At 35.3% G+C, this 23043-nt stretch overlaps 1 protein-coding gene across 1 annotated transcript; it reads right to left on the bottom strand.

Moving 5' to 3' along the window:
- Positions 1-934: 934 nt before the first annotated feature.
- LOC120145238 (pentatricopeptide repeat-containing protein At4g35130, chloroplastic-like) lies at positions 935-3591 on the bottom strand. Its single transcript, XM_039159129.1, has one exon. The coding sequence runs from the start codon at positions 3484-3486 to the stop codon at positions 1057-1059; it is 2430 nt and encodes an 809-aa protein (XP_039015060.1). The 5' UTR covers positions 3487-3591; the 3' UTR covers positions 935-1056.
- Positions 3592-23043: the final 19452 nt, after the last annotated feature.

The following is a 23043-nucleotide window of genomic DNA, read 5'->3' on the forward strand; positions in this document are numbered from 1 at the left end:
TTTACTCTCTTTTATTTTGCTCACTGAACTTTAGTACATTGCGTTTTTTATCACTGAACTTTACTCTACTTCCTATTTTGGTCACTCTGTCGTTAAAGAGCTAATGTTATTAAAAATGATGCAGTTTTAAAAAAAAAATTCACCAAAACAACGTCGTTTTGCATCTATACAACAATCCATTTTAACGTCGTTAATTATTTAACGGTCGAGTAACCAAAAAATCCAATGTATTAAGTTCAGTGAGGAATTTGAAAATATTTAAAGTAAAATGAGTGAAATAGGAGAGAGGATAAAGTTAAGTCACCAAATTTGTAATTTACCCTATATTAAAATAGGATAAAAATGTTTAAATAGTATTGTACCAAAAAAATAATATCTAAGAACGGATGCAAGATTTATGCTAAGAAAGAAATATATAAAACTTTACTAGACATATTTATAAATTTTAGTGAATGAAAATAAACTATCAATAAGAAAATATAAAAAATTACTATAAAAATTTAAAATTTTCGGATATACGATCACACCAACCTTCCTCAATCCGTCTATAACCCAATGTTTGTTTAGAGAGGAAGCAAGCTTTGATGGTTTGTCTTACATGATAAAGCTAATATATGCTAGTAATTATTTAATGGTTGAGTTTGATTACATGCTGTCTCAATTACATTTAAGTCGATACCACCAATATCATCTATGGCTTTTGACATTGACATTTTCATAACCACAAACAAATGACGATTCTTTTTCTTAATTAATGGTGTAACAACTCCATTCCTACACGCATGTCGAGTCATTGTGATTGCTTGTTTTGGTTGTCTTTCGTTAACCAAAATGTTGCATGTCACGTGCTATTATAAATAATATCATGTGTGTATTTAATTCAGATTAATCGGTCAAATTTTCGAATTCGAATAGGAATTTACTTATTTGAATTTACATGTCTATACACAATTACTTGGTGTCTCTATTCATTTGTCGTTGGTCTTTTACAATTGTGTAGGAGGTTTGTTTATAGTTGTTTTGCTAGGCTATATATGGATTGTACAACAGCAGCTATCACCAATAATCACCGCAAGAGCAGTTTCCATCTTCAAAGTGATGAAAGACCTTGGAGTCTCCCACTACCATCTCTCTTTTACTAATCTTTGAGACCCTCTTTGCAAAGATGTGGCAAGCCTCGCAAATTCTAACGTTCTTTCTGATGAGAACCGGAGACCCCAACTTGGTCGAGATCAATCCGAACGAGATGGCCGATCTCACACTATGATTCCCTGGTACATTTGGTTTCTTTCTTGTCAAATCTGTTCTTCTCAACTTGGTAATACGACGAGCATAAACATCTTCATCTTTCACTGTCATTTTCGTGATGATATCCATCACGTCATTGATCATGTTCACCTGAGCGTTCGACCCATCTTGATCGACAAACCTGTGAACTTTATAGTCTTTCTCAACTGTACTACATCCCATTGTTTTTGCTATGCCTTCTTGAATCACAAGTGTTTTGATCTTCTCTACATCTGCCCACCTCCCAGCTTCAGCATACATGTTAGAAAGCAAGATGTAACACCCTGTATTGTCATGCTCCAGGGATAAAGCATGCTTGGATGCAACTTCTGCGAATTCGATGTCATTGGCTTTTCTACTCGCAGATAGTAGAGAACCCCAAATCCGGGCGGTCGGGACAAGCGGCATTTCTTCAATAAAATGCTTAGCTAGATCAAGATTCCCAGTTCGACCAATAAGATCCAGCATACAACCGAAGTGCTCTATTCCTGGGTTAATACCGTAATCTCTTTTCATTGAATTAAAATATTCCCACCCTTCATCGACCATGCCAGAAATGCTGCAAGCTGATAATAGCGAAACAAAAGTGCTCTTGTTAGGCTTGATACCGTTTTCTATCATTTCCTGGAAAAACTGGACGGAAACTCTCCCGAACCCATGAATGGCGTAAGCCATAATGATTGTGTTCCATGAAACAACATCTTTACAAACCATGCCATCAAAACATCTCCCTGCAGTCCGGAGATCTCCACACTTGGCATACAAATAAATAATTGAATTTGAGATGATGACATTAGACGAACTAAGCCTCAATTTCGTAACAACAGCATGTATTTGCCTACCCTCACTCAAGGAGGTTATTTCAGCATATGCTGGTAATATGCTTGCAAATGTTATCACGTCCAGTTTAACGGAATTGTACCACATGTCTAGGAACAGTTCCAAGGCTTCTGAATACCATCCATTCTGTACATAAGCAGCAATCATCGCATTCCACGATGCCAAGTTCTTTTGGTTGATTTGCGTAAAGACATGTTCAGCCAGTTTCAACTTCCCACACCTTCCGTAAAAATCAACCAGAGCAGTCTCCAATACTATATGAGGGAGAAACCCTTTTCTGATTGCACTAGCATGAATAGACTTAGCCATCAAAAGGGCTCCCGTTTGTGCGCAAGCTGGAAGTAAGTTTATCATTGTAATAACATCAGGCGTCAACTTTCCAACATCTTGCATCTTCTTAACACAAGAGAATGACTCATAGAAACGAGCATTGTAAGCATACCCAGCAACCATAACATTCCAAGTGACAATGTTTTTGTCGACGATCATGTTGAACACCCTCTCTGCATAAATCGCATTCCCACATTTCCCATACATATCAATCAGTGAAGTTTCCACCCTAGGATCCATTTCAAACCCATTTCTAATAACCTGACAATGAACCTCTTTACCATTTCTTCCAAAACCCTCGACAGAACAGGCCCCAAGACCGCTAATAAAACTGAAACTATCCGGTCTTATTCCTACCGAAACCATTTCCCTTAAGCAAACCAACGAGCTCAAACTATCACCAACTAGTTGGTACCCAGAAACCATAGCATTCCAAGAAACCAAGTCCCTCGCAGACATCTCCTCAAACACATTCTCTCCCGATTCGAGGCACCCGACTTTCATATACATAGAAATAAGAGAGTTACAAATATAAACATCCAAATCTAATCCAACCTTAATTAATTTCGCATGAACTTTACTCCCTTCCTTAAAAGACAATAACCCAGCACAGGCCTTGAGCACAAATGGGTATGTAAATTTATCCGGTCTAACTCCTTCAAATTCCATCCTGTGGAAATAACTAATTGCTTCATCGAACAACCCTTTTTGGACTAAACCCTTAATCACGATATTCCACGTGAAGGTATCCGAGTGGTTCATTTCTTCAAACAAGTAGAGTGCATCCTCTATCGACCCCGAATCAATACAAGAACGAAGAGCATCAATGAGTGTGATATTGCACGGTTCGGTTAAGGTTTTTGAAGCACTGAAATGGGTTAATTGGAGTTGATTCAGTTTGGGAAATCTTGGACCGCTTACAGCATATTGGCTTTGGTTTGGGTTGGGGGGTTCGCAGGGGTTAAGGGAAACAATTCTGGGTGCGTTGAAATTGGAGAAGTAATTGTGAGTGAGTAGAGTTGCAACCATTTTTGAATTTGATTTCAAGATTCAGAAGTTGAAGAGATTGCCATTAGAAATCGAAAGCTCTTCTCTTTGGATTTCTGGATTGTAATAGCGTAACCGTTAATTCTGTTTATGTGGGCGGCTACCTTTCGTTAAACCCGCTACTATTTAGTATTTTAATATAGGCTTAATACAAAAATTCGGTTTAAATTATAACTCCAAAAACGTGTTGATATTTAAAGAACTTTTTTTAAAGGTAGGTGTTTAACGAATTTTCATTTATATTTTAGGTTTATATTTTTAATTTTTTTTAATTTTTTAATAATAAAAATATTATTTTAAAAAAATGGAAAAAAAATTAAAAAAACTTAATTTATTTATAAAAACTTAAAATTTTACTGAAATTATAAAAAACCCTAAAAATTAAAATTTCTCATTTTAACCATATTATCGATTGTCGTCGGCCATCATCGTCATCTTCATCAATGAACGACTGGATTTTGATCGAAATTGCACGATGTTCGAATGGTGGTGGCAGTGTGGCTTACGGATGTCGGAATCGACGACGAACGACGACAGTGGCTTAAAATCCGACGAACCTTTGAACGCTTCTCTATAACAAATAATGGCAAATCACGATGATCAACGGGAGTTTGATCGGGACTCGATACCTGTACTGATAACGGTAGCTGTGACAATCAATGTTGACTGGCCAACAACTATGGAAGGGTGAAGGGGGAATAGATAAGGGGGAAGGGGGAATAGAGAAGGAGAGAGGGGACAGAACACGGTAGCTGTTTGGTTTTTTTTTTAATAAAAAATACTTTTATTTTTTATTTTTTAAAATAAATTTTCAAAATTATCATAACGTGACACACACGTCTCTTAATAGAGATTTTTAAAAGTGGTTAACATCCGTGTACCTAAAAATATAGCGTTGGAAACATTAGACATCTATTTTTAGCAAAAAATTCTTTAAACACTAAAATGTTTTTCAATACATAATTTGAGTACTTATTTTTTGTATTAAGTCTTTATTATACTATTAATTTAGACTGGGCAAAAAATAAAAAGGTAAACTACACGTGTAGTACATAAATTATTATTTTTATTCCATTTTGGTTCATAAACTATACGAGTCCTCCGGATCATCATCTGAAGCATCATGCAGTGTCGATCAAAGATCTAGAAGTTTTGGTTTGAACTGGACACAGAAAGTGCGAAATTCCAATCATTAGTAATACTAATCAGTATCATCATAACAACCAATAAATTTTTTGGCATGCATTGTTATCATCGTCGTCATCATTACAATTACTAATACTATCATCACCGCCCTCAACGGTTTTGTCGTAACCGGTTTTCGTCCGGGCACGAAATATTAAAATTTGGCGGGGAAATTAATGTTAATAAATAATTTTGAAAATAATTTGTGAGTCGCCATCGACCTTTTGGATCAGGTAGGTTGAATACCTAAAAATTATCTTTTAAAAGAGTTTTTAAGAAAACCATATTTAAAAGATGAACTGATCTGCGTTTTATAACCAAAAATTCGTTCTTTTTACTAATAAAAAGGGATTCGTGGTCGGTTACGTTTAGGGAAGGATTAGCACCCCTACAACGCCCAAAATTGGTACTTTTTAATTATAAATTGTCTCTATTATTAAAATTTAAAAATAAAAAATATATTTAATTTATAATCCTATTATTTCAAAATTATATATAAAATATTTATTTATTTAAAAATATCCGAAAAGAACTTCTAGGTGCCTTAAGACAGCTCTTTTCTTTGATATTGATAAATATTAATTTAAATAATATGGTTTACTTTTTAATTTTAAAATATCAGAATAGGACATCCAGTTGTATTAAGACTGTCCTTTTTCTTCAATATTAAAAATAAATATTTAAAAAAAATACTATTTATTATATATTTATGAACATAAAAATATTTAACAATATAAAAATACAAATATTACTAAAACAATATATTTAAAAACAATAAAATAAATGAAAACATATAAAATAACTAACTAAATTACAATAAAAATAAAATTAAAAATCTAATTCATAATTAATCAAAATTATAGGGATTAAATATATTATTTCTTTATTTTATTTGTTTGGTGACTAAAATAAAATTATCTAAAATTCGGATATTAGAATCAAATAAATTAAAAATATAAACTAGGGATTAAAATATTATTTATTAAAATTAATGGATTAAATCTGTAATTTATCCTAAATATATTATTTTAATATGAAGGACTAAAATAAAAGAAATTAAAATTCGAAGACTGAACTAAAAATATTATAAATTCAATTTAGTGACTAAAATATAAAGTTTACAAGTACTAAGGACTGCGGAAGGGATTTAAATTTTTTTATAATTACGCGTATAGTCCTTCCCGAAACGACGTCGTTCGGGAAGGACTATATATGTCCAAACCGGCTGGCCCGAAGGGCCAGCCATTTCATTTTTCCTTTTTTTTTTCTTTCAGCAGAAAGAGAGAGAGAGAGAGAGAATTCTCTATGGCCTCTCTCTAGATTCCCTCACCGGAGGGAATCCGGCAGCCGTCTGCCGCCGCGATTTCTGCCGCCGGCCACCGTTTTCGGTGGCCGGAAAAAATATTTTTCATCCTAAATGTAGATCGGACCGTCCTAATGACGGTTCCTATGTTTTTTTTCATTAAAAGACTCCCAATCGGAGCAAATCTACAATAATACCTTCGGCTTTTCGAAGTTTTGGTGAGATCCGGTGACAGTTGGGGCTCTCCGATGACAGGGTAAGCTTTTGTCTCTCTTCTCTCTTTTTCCTTGCTGTGGTTGATGCTGACTGAGATCGTTGGTAGTTTTATATCTCTCTCTATTTTCCTTTTTTTTTTTCTTTTGGTTCTGTCTCTGTCCTTCTGTCTCTGTGTGTTGTTGTTTTCGCAGGTGGGGTGGTGGCTTTTATAGCCACCACCGGTGTTCGTCTCAGACCGGTCCGAAGAGGGACTCTCGGTGAGTCACCGGACTACCAGTGGTGACTCACTGAGTAGCCATGGCGTGGACGGCTGGTATTCTGTCTTCTGGTGTCCTCGGTTTGGACGTGGCAGCGGCGGAGTCTTCTGGAAGCAGCAGCAGCGGCGGCCGCGTGGCCCTAGGGTATCATACCCTAGGGTTTGTGCTGGATGAGTATGGGCCGTTGGATCTCTCAGATCCAACGGCTGTGATGATGAGGCGGCTGGGATTAGGGTTAGGGAACCCTAACTGAAAACCCAAATATTTAGGGTTTCTGATTGGATTTGGACCGGTTTCAGTTGGTTTGTAACTGGGCCGGTTGAATTGTAATTGGTTTGTAATTTATATGTATTTAATATATTTAATAATAAAATAATAATAATAATAATAATAAAATAATAATTAATAATATAATAATATATAATAATAATAATAATAATAATAATAATATGGATAAAAAATAGTATCTTCAGCTGCCCCTCTTTGCTCATTCTTGTGTTAACAAGAATAGGGCAAAGATGAAAAGATAATAAAATTTTTTATCCATTTGACTTTACTTTGATCATTATGGAGATATTGAATAAATTCTTCTTTTTCTCCAGATGAGTTCTTCTCATTATGAACTTTCTGCTGGGGATGATGTTCCATCAAATGATGAATTCAAGCAAAAGATTGAACAAGTTCTTCTCATTATGAACTTCTTCTTCCTTCTTCAGATGACGAGTTCTTCTCATTATGAACTCTTTCTCTGGAAATGATGATCCATCAATTTGATGAATTCAAGCAAAAGGTTGAACAAGTTCTTCTCATTATGAACTTCTTCTTCCTTCTTCAGATGACGAGTTCTTCTCATTATGAACTCTTCCTCTGGAAATGATGATCCATCAATTTGATGAATTCAAGCAAAAGGTTGAACAAGTTCTTCTCATTATGAATTTCTTCTTCCTTCTTCAGATGAGTTCTTCTCATTATGAACTTTCTCTGGAAAAGAATGATCCATCAAGTGATGAATTCAAGCAAAAGGTTGAACAAGTTCTTCTCATTATGAATTTCTTCTTCCTTCTTCAGATGAGTTCTTCTCATTATGAACTTTCTCTGGAAAAGAATGATCCATCAAGTGATGAATTCAAGCAAAAGGTTGAACAAGTTCTTCTCATTATGAATTTCTTCTTCCTTCTTCAGATGAGTTCTTCTCATTATGAACTTTCTCTGGAAAAGAATGATCCATCAAGTGATGAATTCAAGCAAAAGGTTGAACAAGTTCTTCTCATTATGAACTTCTTCTTCCTTCTTCAGATGACGAGTTCTTCTCATTATGAACTCTTCCTCTGGAAATGATGATCCATCAAATTGATGAATTCAAGCAAAAGGTTGAACAAGTTCTTCTCATTATGAACTTCTTCTTCCTTCTTCAGATGACGAGTTCTTCTCATTATGAACTCTTCCTCTGGAAATGATGATCCATCAGTTTGATGAATTCAAGTCTTTGCTAAAATCTTTAAAATTCCTGTTAAAAATTCAACATAGATGAAAATGAATAAAAATGCACCTATTTTTGTAAACACCTAAAATATGATGCATGAATGTTAAGTTATTTGATTTCAGATGAGTGAATTGAATATTTCTTCAGTTGTAGAAACCCAATAAATCTTTCTTCTTCAAATCAGAGAATCTATCCTCTTTGACAAATGTAGAGGTATATATAATGTCACAAAAATTTCTTGAGAATAAAACTCAATTGTGTAGGCTCTTGAAAAACTTGCATTCAAGCAACATGTTGATTCTGATAACAGCTCATCTGATTATGAAATGGCCTTTCAAGATGATTTCACAGATATCGATAGTTCTTCTAATACCAAAAAATCTTGAATTCTGATTCTGATGAGGAGAATAAACTGTTTACTTGACAAAAATGGGATTCTCAAAGGCTGAAGCTTCAATAGCCATGTAGAAATGTGGTCCAAACTCATCAATTGTAAAATTGATAAATTTTATATGTGCTGCTCAAATGACTAAGGCTGCTGATGCACTTCTTCTAGTAAAAGATAACTCAAAGAACACTTCCAGAAGATGTTATTGGCAAATTTATCTTTTAAATTCAATACTTGATTTTGTCCAATCAGATCAGATAACTCAAAGAACACTTCCAGAAGATGCTATGTTCTGTCCAACCAGATCAGATAACTTAAAGAACACTTCCAGAAGATGCTATGTTCTGATCAACCAGATCAGATAACTCAAAGAACACTTCCAGAAGATGCTATGTTCTGTCCAACCAGATCAGATAACTCAAAGAACACTTCCATAAGATGTTATGTTCTGTCCAACCAGATCAGATAACTCAAAGAACACTTCCAGAAGATGCTATGTTCTGATCAACCAGATCAGATAACTCAAAGAACACTTCCAGAAGATGCTATGAGCACATTCATCTTCCAAATTCAATGATTGGTTTTGCCAAACCAGATCAGATAACTCAAAGAACAATTCCAGAAGATGCTATGAGCACATTCATTTGTTCCATTTAATGTTTGGACTGGGATATCACAGTACTTATTCGATGTAAAGCCAGAATTTGTAGATTCGAAGCATTTTCCTGCTGTCACACTGAAAATAGGCTATATTCATAATCTGCCAATTAAGAACAGAGTTTCTCTTATTATGCTTCCTCCATGTGCTAATGCTTTTCCATTGACAAAGAAATGATGGCCTTCTTGGAATCCAAAAACAAAGTTGAACTGTTTATAAACATGTACAGGAAGTGCCAAATTAATAGAAAAGATTTGTAATGTTCTTGAAGCTTATGACAAAGAGCCACTTTCGAGTGTCCAGAAGTATGTTCTTGATGAGTGCTGAAAATGGAATCTAGTATGGGTTGGAAGGAATAAAGTTGCTCCACTTGAACCTGATAAGGTGGAAATGCTTCTAGGTTTCCTTAAAAACCATATACAAGGATCTGTATAGAAACATGTTTCCCAGTGATATCAATGTCTTGTTTCTTTTTGTTGGAATCAATGCTACAAAGGTTGCCTTTTATTGTCTTAGTATATCTTTGCAAACAGATGTGCAAGAACTGAATGGTGATCGGTTGGAGCAATTGATGAGTAGATTTGGCGGATTCGACCTCGTTGTCGGTAGCACCACTTATAACAATCTTGATGTTCATGGCTTTAAGCTAGTGATGATTTGCTTACTTTGTATTCCATGTATTCAAAATATTAACATAAAGTGATATTCAGAAATCTTAAATTATTTCAAAATTATGTTAATTCAATAGAAAAGAATAAATTGAATTTCCAAAAATAAATTGAATCTCCAATAAGTTGAACTTGAAATAGATAGAATTGTATTCAAAGTTCTGGCAATCATAAGAATAATAAAAATTCAAATGTCTCCACAAATTATAAGCATAAGTATTTCTAAATTAATCAAGTTGACACAACTTAGAGTAATGATGTAAGCCTTTGTCTGGAAGATCTCAAACGTTGTCAAAATGCTTGTAGATGTGAAGCTTCTTCCAAACTATCAAAATCTTAAGAGAGTTCAATTGCCATATGCCTAATATCAACCTGCATTTGAGCCGCCTTTTCAGGTTTTCAACTCAAATCCTTCCTTTGGTTACAAGATGCCCTTTTGCAGGTTTTCACCTTGACCCCCTTTTTTCGTTTTTTTTTTTTTTTCTTCTTTTTTTTCTTCAAGCATAATATTTCTTGACAGAATCTGAGTTTATTGGATTTTTCAGAGTTTTTCCATCCATCTCTGCCAAGATCAATGCTCCTCCGGAAAAGGTCTTTTTTACAACGTATGGCCCTTCCCAATTAGGCATCCATTTCCCACGGAAATCTTTATGTATAGGCAAGATCTTTTTTAATACTAGATCACCCTCTTGGAATTCTCTTGGATGTACTTTCTTGTCATGAGACTTCATCATCCGTTTTTGATACATCTGTCCATGGCAAATAGCTTTCAATCTTTTCTCCTCAATAAGGTTCAATTGATCAACTCTAGCTTGGATCCATTCAGATTCATCCAGTTTTATTTCTCTTAATATTCGGAGCGATGGAATCTCAACTTCAATTGGTAAGACTGCTTCCATCCCGTAGACTAAAGAAAAAGGCGTTGCCCCAGTAGATGTTCGAACAGTAGTTCGGTATGCATATAGAGCAAAAGGTAACTTCTCGTGCCAATCTTTGTAAGTTTCAGTAGTCTTTGTAATGATTCTCTTGATGTTTTTATTTGCTGCTTCAACTGCCCCATTCATCTTTGGACGATATGCCACTGAGTTGCATGTTTGATCTTGAACTGTGTACAAAGTTCGGTCATCATTTTGTTGTTCAGGTTCAGAGCATTATCTGTAATGATCCTTTCTGGTAGACCATATCGGCAAATTATCTCTTTCTTTATGAATTTACAAACTGTGGACCTCTTAATATTGGTATATGAAGCAGCTTCAACCCATTTGGTAAAATAATCAATTGCCACAAGGATGAAGCAATGTCCATTCGATGCTTTTGGTGTGATTGCCCCAATGACATCTATTCCCCACATAGAAAAAGGCCAGGGTGCTGTCATTACATGTAGAGGAGATGGGGGTACATGAATCTTGTCTGCATATATCTGGCATTTATGACATTTCCTAGCATAATCAATGCAATCTGTGTATATGGTAGCCCAATAGTATCCATATCTCATTATTTTTCTGGCCATGGAAAGACCATTTGCATGTGTTCCACATATTCCACTATGTACTTCTTCAATGACATTTCGAGCTTCGCTGGTATTTAAACATCTCAATAGCATTTGATCATTGCTTCTTCTATACATAATCTCTCCATCAAGAAAATATCCAGCAGCCATTCTTCTCAAAGTTCTTTATCAATTTCTGATGCATTTGGTGGATAACTTTGATTTTTGATATATTGCAGGATATCATGATACCATGGTTACCATCTACCTCTTCTTCCACACTATAACAATGTGCAGGAATTTCATACACTTGCATTTTGATTGGCATCATATCAACTTTCTTATTTGCCTGAAACATAGCAGCTAATGTAGCCAAAGCATCTGCCATTTGATTTTCTTCTCGAGGGAGATAATTGAAGGTAACCCTCTCAAATTCTTTTACTAATTCGAGTGTAAAATTTCGGTATTCCAATAATTTGGGATCTTTTGTTTCCCATTCTCCTCGCAGTTGATACACCACTAACGATGAATCTCCATATATCTTGAGAAATTTGATTTTTCTTTCTATAGTTGCTTTCAATCCCATGACACAAGCTTCATATTCCGCCATATTATTGGTGCAAAAGAACTCCAGTCTACTTGTAAAGGGATAATAAATATTTTCTGGAGAAATTAACACTGCCCCAATTCCTCGTCCCAAAGCATTAGATGCTCCGTCAAAATAAAGTTTCCAAGTTGCAAATTCATCATTTGTTCTGACTTCTTCATTCATGGATATGCACAATAAATCTTCATCTGGAAAATTGAAGTTCAAAGGCTGATAATCATTTGATACACGACTGGCCAAAAAATCAGCTATGACACTTCCTTTTATCGCTTTTTGGTTGACATAGATAATATCAAACTCAGATAATAACATCTGCCATCTAGCCATTCTGCCTGTCAAAGCTGGTGATTCCATTAAGAACTTTAAAGGATCAAGTTTGGATATCAACCAAGTAGTATGGTATAACATATATTGTCTGAGTCTTCGAGTAGTCCACACCAAAGCACAACATAATTTTTGTATTGGTGGATATCGAACTTCACAATCAGTAAATTTCTTGCTCAGATAATAAATAGCTTTTTCTTTTCTTCCTGATTCATCATGCTGTCCTAGTACACATCCCATCGAATTTCGAAGACCGTCAAGTAGAGAATTAATGGTCTATCAGGCATTGGTGATACTAAAATTGGGGCATTGGATAAATATTTCTTAATAATATCCAAAGTTTCTTGACATTCTTCATTCCAAACTTCAGGATTGTTCTTTCGAAGTAATTTGAACACTGGATCACATTTGTCAGTTAATTGAGAAATGAACCGAGATATATAATTTAATCTTCCCAAAAAGCCTCGAACTTCTTTTTTTGTATTGGGTGGTGGAAGATCTTGAATTGCTTTACTTTATCTGGATCAATCTCGATTCCTTTTTGCTGACCACAAATCCCAAAAGTTTTCCGGAAGTTACCCCAAAAGTGCATTTAGCGGGGTTGAGCTTTAATTGATACTTCCTCAATCTTTGGAAAAGCTTTCTCAAATTTTTAATATGTTCTTCTTCAGTTTGGGATTTGGCAATCATGTCATCCACGTATACTTCAATCTCTTTGTGCATCATGTCATGAAACAAAGTTACCATGGCTCTTTGATATGTTGCCCCTGCATTTTTCAATCCAAATGGCATCACTTTATAACAGAATGTGCCCCACATGGTTATAAATGTTGTCTTTTCCATGTCTTCAGGATTCATTTTTATCTGATTATATCCTGAAAAGCCATCCATAAATGAAAACCATGCATGCCCTGCAGTATTATCCACCAATGTGTCTATGTGGGGTAAGGGAAAGCTGTCTTTCGGACTAGCTTTGTTGAGATCTCTGTAATCCACACACATTCGAACTTTCCCATTTTTCTTAGGTACGGGAACAATGTTGGCTACCCATTCTGGGTATTTAGATGCCTGTAGGAAACCTGCATTGATTTGTTTCATCACTTCTTCTTTGATTTGCAACAACATTTCTGGCCTCATTCTTCTGAGCTTTTGTTGGATTGGTTTATATTCTGGATTGATTGGAAGCTTGTGTATCACTATATCTGTGCTCAAACCAGGCATATCTTGATAAGACCATGCAAAGATATCTTTGAACTCTTGAAGGAGATTTATCAATTCTTGTTTTATCTGGACTGTCAGAGTGGTACCAATTTTCACCTCTTTTATTTCTTCATCTGTTCCCAAATTCACAGTCTCAACCTCTTCCTTGTGTGGTAGAATTTGTTTGTCCTCTTTTTCTACCAATCTTAATAGTTCAGTAGGAACATCACATTCCAGTTCATCTTCACAACCATTGATTTCTTCCAGACATATAGGCTGCTCTAAATTTATCACTGGATTAAATCTAGGAATAAACATGCTATTAACACGGTGACACCTGCAAATTTAAGTCGGAACATTTCCGAAAGAATATAGTAAATTTATGAAAATAAATAAATGTAAAAATGTAAGAAAATGTAAAGAATGATTGCCATCTGAAAATTTTAAAGAAAATTTCTTATATTTAACATAATTTCTTTTACAAGATAACAAAAAGTTTTCATATTTTTGAGCTAAACATAAAGATTAGTTCTGAATATTACTCTGCATTAATATTAAAAACTATAGGAAGATCTTCAGTGGTCCAATTGGTGAGTGTTTCTCCAGGAAGGCATGGTCGAATCATATCCAAGTACTTGCCAGTCTTGTTGTTATTCGTGATCATGTGATAAATAATCCATTCATAGCTTCTTCAACTATGTCTTGATCTTTCGTCAACTTTTCTTCTTTAAAGGCTTCAACAAGCTGCTGTTCCACATTAATTGTTCCCCCTGATCTGAATGTTGTCCTCAACTGTGGGAAAGACATGTGTTTCCAAAGGATTTCTCCTCCTTTCAATTTTGCCTTTCTGTCTTCACATCTTCTTTTCATCTCTTTGTTCCTTTGCTGAAAATTGGGCTTAAACCCTAGCCCAAAACGGTCTTTTTTCATTTTTATACTGACAGGAACTGAAATCCCTTGAAGATTCTTTCCTAGACCTCTCCCAGTTTTAGCTCCGATGCCTAAAGTTTGTTGTACTGTCATCTTGGTGCAATCAGACAATCTGGGATATGGAATTTTCCTTCCTTCTGCAACAAAGGTTGTATTTACAAATTCAAGAGCTCGAAAAGAGCATTCAAGAGCCTCATCATTGGTGTCGATATATGGAACATCGCTTGTTACAGACGCAATGATTTCTTCTTCAGCATTGACGCATATTAGTTGTCCATCAACAACAAATTTCAATTTCTGATGTAATGAAGAAGGAACGGCTCCTGCTGAGTGAATCCATGGCCTCCCTAAGAGACAATTATATGTGGGGTGGATGTCCATCACCACAAAATCAATATTGTACACGACTGGGCCAATTAACAACGGTATTTCCATTTTCCCAAGCACTTCTTTTTTAGTACCATCAAATGCTCGTACCACATTCTGATAACTCTTCATGTGTGATTGATCCAGAGGCATTCTTTGAAGTGTAACTAGAGGCATCAAGTTGAGAGCAGATCCATTGTCAATCAATACTCCTGGCAATACATGACCATGACAGTGTGTCGTGATGTTCAAAGCTCTTACTGATCCCATTCCGCCTTCTGGTATTTCATCATCTGTGAAGGTTATGTAATTGTCAGCGGCTATATGTCCCACAATCCTGTCAAGTTTATTGAGGGATATATCTTCGGGGATAAATGTTTGATTGAGGATTTTCATCAAAGCATTCCTATGCGCTTCTGAATTCATCAAAAGATCAAGAATAGAAATTCTCGCCTGTTGTTTGTGTAGTTGTTCAACCACACTATACTCACTATGTTTCAAGAATTTCAAAAATTCTTGAGCTTGCTTTTCTGTCACAGGTTCATTGAATGCTGGAAGGGATTCATCTTCAAATACCTTCTGAGGTATTGCCATGGCTTTTCCTTTTGCTTTCACTTGTTCTGAAGCATTGGATGTTTCGGGAGAGTAACATCTCCCACTTCTTGTAAAGAAACCGACCTTGCTCACTGCTTCAGATGCCGATGTTGTACTCAGACTTTGTGTTTTCTCTTCTGTTTTATTTAGAGAATCAGATCCTCCTACCATTGAAACATTGGTAGTATAATTCCAAGGTACCCTGCGGATATCTTTGTATGGAAATGGTAGAGGAGTGGTAATAATTACTTTTGGCCTTATTGGTACCGGAATCGTCGTAGATGATTTCACATTAATGATCACAGGATCACTTATTCTTTGACTTGGTTTAGAATCCTCTGATGAGCAAACATCATCTTCTTTTTTCCCGGGTTTTTCTTCAAAGAACTCTATTTCTCTGTTGTTCATCAATTTTTGCACCAAGTTTCTAAACTCAGGACATAATTGAATTTTATGCCCTTTCTCCTGATGATATTCACAATAATTCTTGCCTTCATTCTGCTTTGGCCTGAATTGTGTGGAATTATACCGGCTAAAGAAAGCTGTTGGAATATCCAAACAAATGGAGATTTAATTCAGAAATGTCAGTCTTTGCTTTCTTTCTGTCCTCTTCCTGAATTGCATTCACGTTTTATCTCCATGATTTGGCAATGGATGACTTGATGCGGATGGTGTATTAAATTCCAACTTCCCAGTGTTGATCAAATTTTGAACCACCCTTTTGAATGCTAGACAGTTTTCAATAGAATGTCCTGTAATTCCTTCATGGTAAACACAGTGTGCCTTTGTATCATACCAAGGAGGGAATGGTGGTTGCATGGGAACCAAAGGGTAGGGCCGTATAACATCTGCTTTTAACAGCGAATCATAGACCTCTGCATATGGTACTGGTAAAGGTGTAAAAGACAACCTTTCGTTTTCTTTTCGAGATCCTCTGGACTCTGCTCGATTAGTGTTTGTTTCCTCTTTCTTAACCCTTGGCTGGGTTATTGTAACACTTTTCGATGAATCTTTGCTGTAAGAATTTGCATTGTTGACTTCATTCTCCTTTTTCCGGTACGTAGGTCTTTTGGAACTAGACCCATCATTTGATTCAATCTTGCCACTTTTCAAGACATTTTCAATTAATTCTCCAGAAATGACCAAATCTGCAAAATTTCTTGTTGCATTCCCCATTAAATGGTTTAAATAAGGGGCCTTCAATGTATGGACAAACATTACTGTGGCCTCTTTTTCTGACAAAGGTGGTTGAACTTGGGCTGCAATGTCACGCCATCTCTGGGCATACTGTCTGAATGTTTCATTATTCTTTTTCTCCAAATTCTGGAGAGTCCATCTATCAGGGACCATGTCTGTCACATGTCGGTACTGCTCTAGAAATGCTTTAGCCAAATCTTTCCAAGACCTAATGTTGGCTTTGGTCAATTGAGTATACCATTTTAAAGCCGGTCCTGTCAGACTATCCTGAAAGCAGTGAATTAACAATTTCTCGTCCTTTACATATCCTGCCATTCTTCGACAAAACATAGTGATGTGGGATGAAGGGCATGTAGTACCATTATATTTATCAAATTCGGGAGCTTTGAACTTGATAGGGAGGATTAGGTCTGGAACCAAACTCAATTCACTAGCATCAAACCCATAGAATGATTCAGTTATTTCCACGGATTTCATTCGTTCTTCTAAGCTCTTGATCTGTCTGCTTTACTTTTTGTTTCTCATTCAGCTCATTTGAATCTGGGATCAACTGATCAGTATTAAGATCCCCTATTTTCACATCTGATATAAGTGGATTTTTGCTTGAAGATGCAGGATCCACTTGTTGATCTTCATGTGATTTGACTTCTTGTAATGCAGATGTACGAGCATTGATTTGTATAGGGGTAGTACCAGAGTGATAAATTGATTCTGGTGGAAAACCTAGAGGATATATGGGTTCTTGGTCAAAAGATACAGGATTTTCATGCATTTTTCCACTGATAGCCTGCCTTTTAAACATGTCCTCTATCTTTTTCATCATACTGTCCTGTGAATTTGCAATACTGGCTTCAATTTTTTCCAGCTTCATTCTCATTTCTTCTTGTTCTTTATGATGCTGTTCCTCAATATGCTGTATTTTATCCTCCATAATTCTCTTAGTGGCTTGTCTAGTACCGTAGTGATGTAGTATTTCTTTTTTGGCCAGAGTAACTGCGATTGAAAAATCTTTTAATATTATTTTTTCAAATTTTAATTAATGAATTTTAACTTAATAAATAAAATAATAATCCATAGCGAAAATTATGAAATGAATGATGAATGTATGCAAAATGCATGTATGAAAAAAACATTGATCCCAAAAAGTTAACTGTCATAGAACAACTTTCATCGGTATACAAAAGTTTCTTTATAATAGTTCATAACTACAGATAAGGCGTAGCTTTCCTATTAAGCTCTATAATTTCCTTCATTAACCATGACACCTTCTTTCCACACTTAGAAACTGGATCAACTTGATGCTCAATTATTTTGGCTTCAACAGCTAGTTCCCCAACATATCTGGCAACCTCGCTCATTTGAACCATGGCCTCGAACACCATATTACTTCTTTCTTCACTTCTTTCGACATAGAACTCGGTTGACTTTTGCCATTGCTCATTCGTTCCTTCAAGAGTTTGCTCTAACTCAGTGATTCTGACTTGGCAATTGTGCAAAATTTTTTCAAGATCTCTAATGCGTCTTCGCAGTGAAGCATTTTCCTCATTACTTTCCTTGAGATCATTAGGTCCTAGACGAACCTTTTCTTGAAACAATGATTCTTCAAGTTGTAAAATGTAAGTATTAAACTCTGAGTTTTTGTTTCTAGACTGATCCAGATCCTCTTCCAGTTTTGTTCGTGCTTCTTGCGTTCTTTGATTAAGCTTCTGGATTTGAATATCTTTATTTATGCATCTCTGCATCCAATTGCTAGCCACCTCCTGCTCTACCTCAAGTCTGGTGTTGAAATTTTTTCTTTCTAACTCCCATTTTTCTTTTTCAACATTGGATTCTTCCATCTTTTGGCCTCTGACTTCAAGCTCAGCAATCAACTGGTTCATTTCAGATTCAAATCCCTGGAACATGATACTTTTCTCGCTTTCAATTTTAACAAAGATGTCATTCTTCATCTCTTCTAAATCTTTGGCTCGATCTCTTTCTCTTTGCATTTCATTCATGATCTCACGGTGTTCAGCCTTGTGTTTTATAATTCGCTCTCTTCTGTCAACCTCGAAATCTTCCATTTTTTGCTTTCCTTTTTCCAGGCTTTTGAGTAGACGGCTATTCTTCCCTTTTAGATCTTCAACTCGTCTTTTCTCAATGTTCAATTCTCTGGTCATCTGTACCGTTGATTGGCTGGGTTCTGATGCTTTTCGGGATTTGTATAACTCCTGGTAATCTTTCTGTAAGGCTCTGTACTCATCCTCACCTTTTTCTTTATCTTTTCTCAACATTGCACATTGTGATGAATGAAAGTCAATGTCAACCCCCAACATAGCTTTATCTTGTCTCATTTGCTCTAATTCTTTCGACCAGCCATCTCTTTCTGCTTCAAACTCAGCTCTCAAGATTTCAATCTCTGATGGAACCACCTTAATGCGATCTTCCATAGGAATATCCTCATTTTGATCTGGTAGAGGAATATTTTCGTTTTTTCTGACAGATCTCCATTTTTCATAATCAGGAGTTAGCATTTCCTTTGCTGCTTTAGCTCGAATACAAAAAGTTGTTTTCCAAGCTGTAACGGCTTCCATGATGTTTCTTTTATAATTTTTTCTGTGAAATGCAAACTCAGATGACTGTAGTCCAGCAGTGACAGGTACAAATTGACGACCTTCATACTGTCTTATAACCAGAAGTGGTGCATATCCAATTCCTCCCCATAATCCGAGCAGCATTATCCAGTTGTAATCACCACATCTATAAAAGAACTCCCTTTGTATTTGCCACGGGGTTCGCCAAACAACGTCATTGCTTTGCAGATTTCGAAAGGCATTAATCCACATATCTTTCTTAATTTCTTTCGGCCATTCCTGCTCCAGAAATTCCTTTAATGGTGAATAATCCGTATTAAAGCGTCGGTATGAAACCTTTTCTGTTCTCCAGAAATGACTACGGATCCAAACATATAACAACTGAGTACACCCTGAGAATCGTCCACCTCCTAACCTTCTGCAAGCATTTAATGATCTGAAGGTCTCTGCTAGGATGGCAGAAACAGGATTAATCTTCTTCGGTAGTTGTTCAAACAAGTCTACCACTGCAGCTTCAATATATCCCAATACTTTTGGGAAGATGACCATACCATATATACCCAGAGCAAATAAATCGAATCGTACTTTAATATCTGGATGGCTCTGAATAAGTTCTCTGATGTTGGTCCAAGCAATGCCTTCGTTTTCGCCTTTTTGTTTTGTACGGGATGCTACCCATTCTTCTCGTACCCCGGCAATCTTTGCTAATTTAACTCGAAAGGGTTGAGTTTTAATTGACTTTGAATATATTCGATTCTCCAAAGCACCTTCAAGATGTAACAAAGTTGTATATTCTTCAATAGTAGGGACCAAGTCCTCCTTATTGAAAGTAAAGCAATTGTACCTGGATTCCAGAATTGAACTAGGCTCTGAGTAATTCATCATCAACTTCAACATAGAGCAAATATGGGATGTCTCCGTAAGTCTGATAAAACTGCAATTTTTTGTTTGAATCCCAACTTTCCCAAATGCTTCGCAAATCTTGCATATCATTTCTTTTTAGTGAAACTGAAGCATAACTGGCCAAGTCAGATACATAATCATCCTGCAAACTGTCTCCTTCTTGTCTTTGTAAATCCTCAGCCCACTGTCTTACTTCTGAGTTTAGAATTACTTGACTTGAACACTTTTTATCCATAGATAAAGGCTTTCCAATGAGACAATTAACACAAGGATCAATGTCTTTTATCCTGTATGATGCAATGTAAACAGAAAAATAAAGAACACACAAAAAGAAAATAAATTAGTTTACATAATAAAGAAATTTAATAATAGCATTTACATACATTCTTTATTTAAACATGCTTTTCTAAATTTAAATAATTTAAATAAACATGTAATTTAAACACTAAAGACAGAATTCACTTCTCCTGTGTGTACACCTATTTTGGACAAAATTTCGGCATGACTTCGGATTGGAAGAGTTTCTAAGGGTTTTATATGCAGGGTTTCAGATCTAGGAGTAAAGGTACTCGAATTGTCCATGTTAGTGCCCCCTTAGGCTGCTAACCCTCAATCCTAGTCCATTACAGACTAAAGTGGATCGAGTTCAATTCGAGGGGATACATTTCTCTATGCCTGACACGGAGAATAAATTCTCACGAAGACAGAGAGCATATGAACCCCAGAAGTTACTTGCTAGGTCTGACACGGAGAATAAATTCTCACGAAGACGTCGCTTTCACTCCCACTTAAAAGGGACAAACTCAATTATAGAGCTTTATGTAATGCAATGCAAGTATTGTGTGTGAGGAGAAATGTTCAAACCTTTGACAGAAAAATAAATACTGAAATAAAATACTTGCAAATAAAATAAAACATATAAATATTATAAAAATAATAAATAAATAAAAAATTTGAAAAGAAAGAATTAAAAATTAAATATATAAATTTTAATTTTTAATTAATAGAGACAATTATAATTGATTTTTAAAGTTGACCAGTGTCCCCAGCAGAGTCGCCAAGCTGTCGTAACCGGTTTTCGTCCGGGCACGAAATATTAAAATTTGGCGGGGAAATTAATGTTAATAAATAATTTTGAAAATAATTTGTGAGTCGCCATCGACCTTTTGGATCAGGTAGGTTGAATACCTAAAAATTATCTTTTAAAAGAGTTTTTAAGAAAACCATATTTAAAAGATGAACTGATCTGCGTTTTATAACCAAAAATTCGTTCTTTTTACTAATAAAAAGGGATTCGTGGTCGGTTACGTTTAGGGAAGGATTAGCACCCCTACAACGCCCAAAATTGGTACTTTTTAATTATAAATTGTCTCTATTATTAAAATTTAAAAATAAAAAATATATTTAATTTATAATCCTATTATTTCAAAATTATATATAAAATATTTATTTATTTAAAAATATCCGAAAAGAACTTCTAGGTGCCTTAAGACAGCTCTTTTCTTTGATATTGATAAATATTAATTTAAATAATATGGTTTACTTTTAATTTTAAAATATCAGAATAGGACATCCAGTTGTATTAAGACTGTCCTTTTTCTTCAATATTAAAATAAATATTTAAAAAATACTATTATTATATATTTATGAACATAAAAATATTTAACAATATAAAATACAAATATTACTAAAAATATATTTAAAAACAAAATAAAAAAATGAAAAACATATAAAAAATAACTAATTACAATAAAAATAAAATTAAAAATCTAATTCATAATTAATCAAAATTATAGGGATTAAATATATTTTTCTTTATTTTATTTGTTGGTGACTAAAATAAAATTATCTAAAATTCGGATATTAGAATCAAATAAATTAAAAATATAAATAGGGATTAAAATATTATTATTAAAATTAATGGATTAAATCTGTAATTTATCCTAAATATATTATTTTAATATGAAGGACTAAAATAAAAGAAATTAAAATTCGAAGACTGAACTAAAAATATTATAAATTCAATTTAGTGACTAAAATATAAAGTTTACAAGTACTAAGGACTGCGGAAGGGATTTAATTTTTTTATAATTACGCGTATAGTCCTTCCCGAAACGACGTCGTTCGGGAAGGACTATATGTCCAAACCGGCTGGCCCGAAGGGCCAGCCATTTCATTTTTTCCTTTTTTTTTTTTTTCAGCAGAAAGAGAGAGAGAGAGAGAATTCTCTCTGGCCTCTCTCTAGATTCCCTCACCGGAGGGAATCCGGCAGCCGTCTGCTGCGCGATTTCTGCCGGCCACCGCCGCCGGCCACCGTTTCGGTGGCCGGAAAAAAATATTTTTCATCCTAAATGTAGATAGGACCGTCCTAATGACGGTTCCTATGTTTTTTTTTCATTAAAAGACTCCCAATCGGAGCAAATCTACAATAATACCTTGGCTTTTCGAAGTTTTGGTGAGATTCGTGACGGTTGGGGCTCTCCGATGACAGGGTAAGGGGCTCTCCGATGACAGGGTAAGCTTTTGTCTCTTCTCTCTTTTCCTTGCTGTGGTTGATGCTGACTGAGATCGTTGGTAGTTTTATATCTCTCTCTATTTTCCTTTTTTTTTCTTTTGGTTGTCTGTCCTTCTGTCTCTGTGTGTTGTTGTTTCGCAGGTGGGGTGGGGCTTTTATAGCCACCACCGGTGTTCGTCTCAGACCGGTCCGAAGAGGGACTCTCGGTGAGTCACCGGACTACCAGTGGTGACTCACTGAGTAGCCATGGCGTGGACGGCTGGTATTCTGTCTTCTGGAGTCCTCGGTTTGGACGTGGCAGCGGCGGAGTCTGGAAGCGCAGCAGCGGCGGCCGCGTGGCCCTAGGGTATCATACCCTAGGGTTTGTGCTGGATGAGTATGGGCCGTTGGATCTCTCATATCCAACGGCTGTGATGATGAGGGCGGGGATTAGGGTTAGGGAACCCTAACTGAAAACCCAAATATTTAGGGTTTCTGATTGGATTTGGACCGGTTTCAGTGGTTTGTAACTGGGCCGTTGAATTGTAATTGGTTGGTTTGTAATTATATGTATTTAATATATTTAATAATAAAATAATAATAATAATAATAAAAATAAATAATATATAATAATATTATAAGTAATAATAAATATTAAATAATAATAATAATAATAATAATAATATGGATAAAAAATAGTATCT

The sequence above is a fragment of the Hibiscus syriacus genome, unplaced genomic scaffold (assembly GCF_006381635.1).
Source record: "Hibiscus syriacus cultivar Baekdansim isolate YM2019G1 unplaced genomic scaffold, ASM638163v2 tig00110893_pilon, whole genome shotgun sequence".
Classification (NCBI taxonomy): Eukaryota; Viridiplantae; Streptophyta; class Magnoliopsida; order Malvales; family Malvaceae; genus Hibiscus; species Hibiscus syriacus.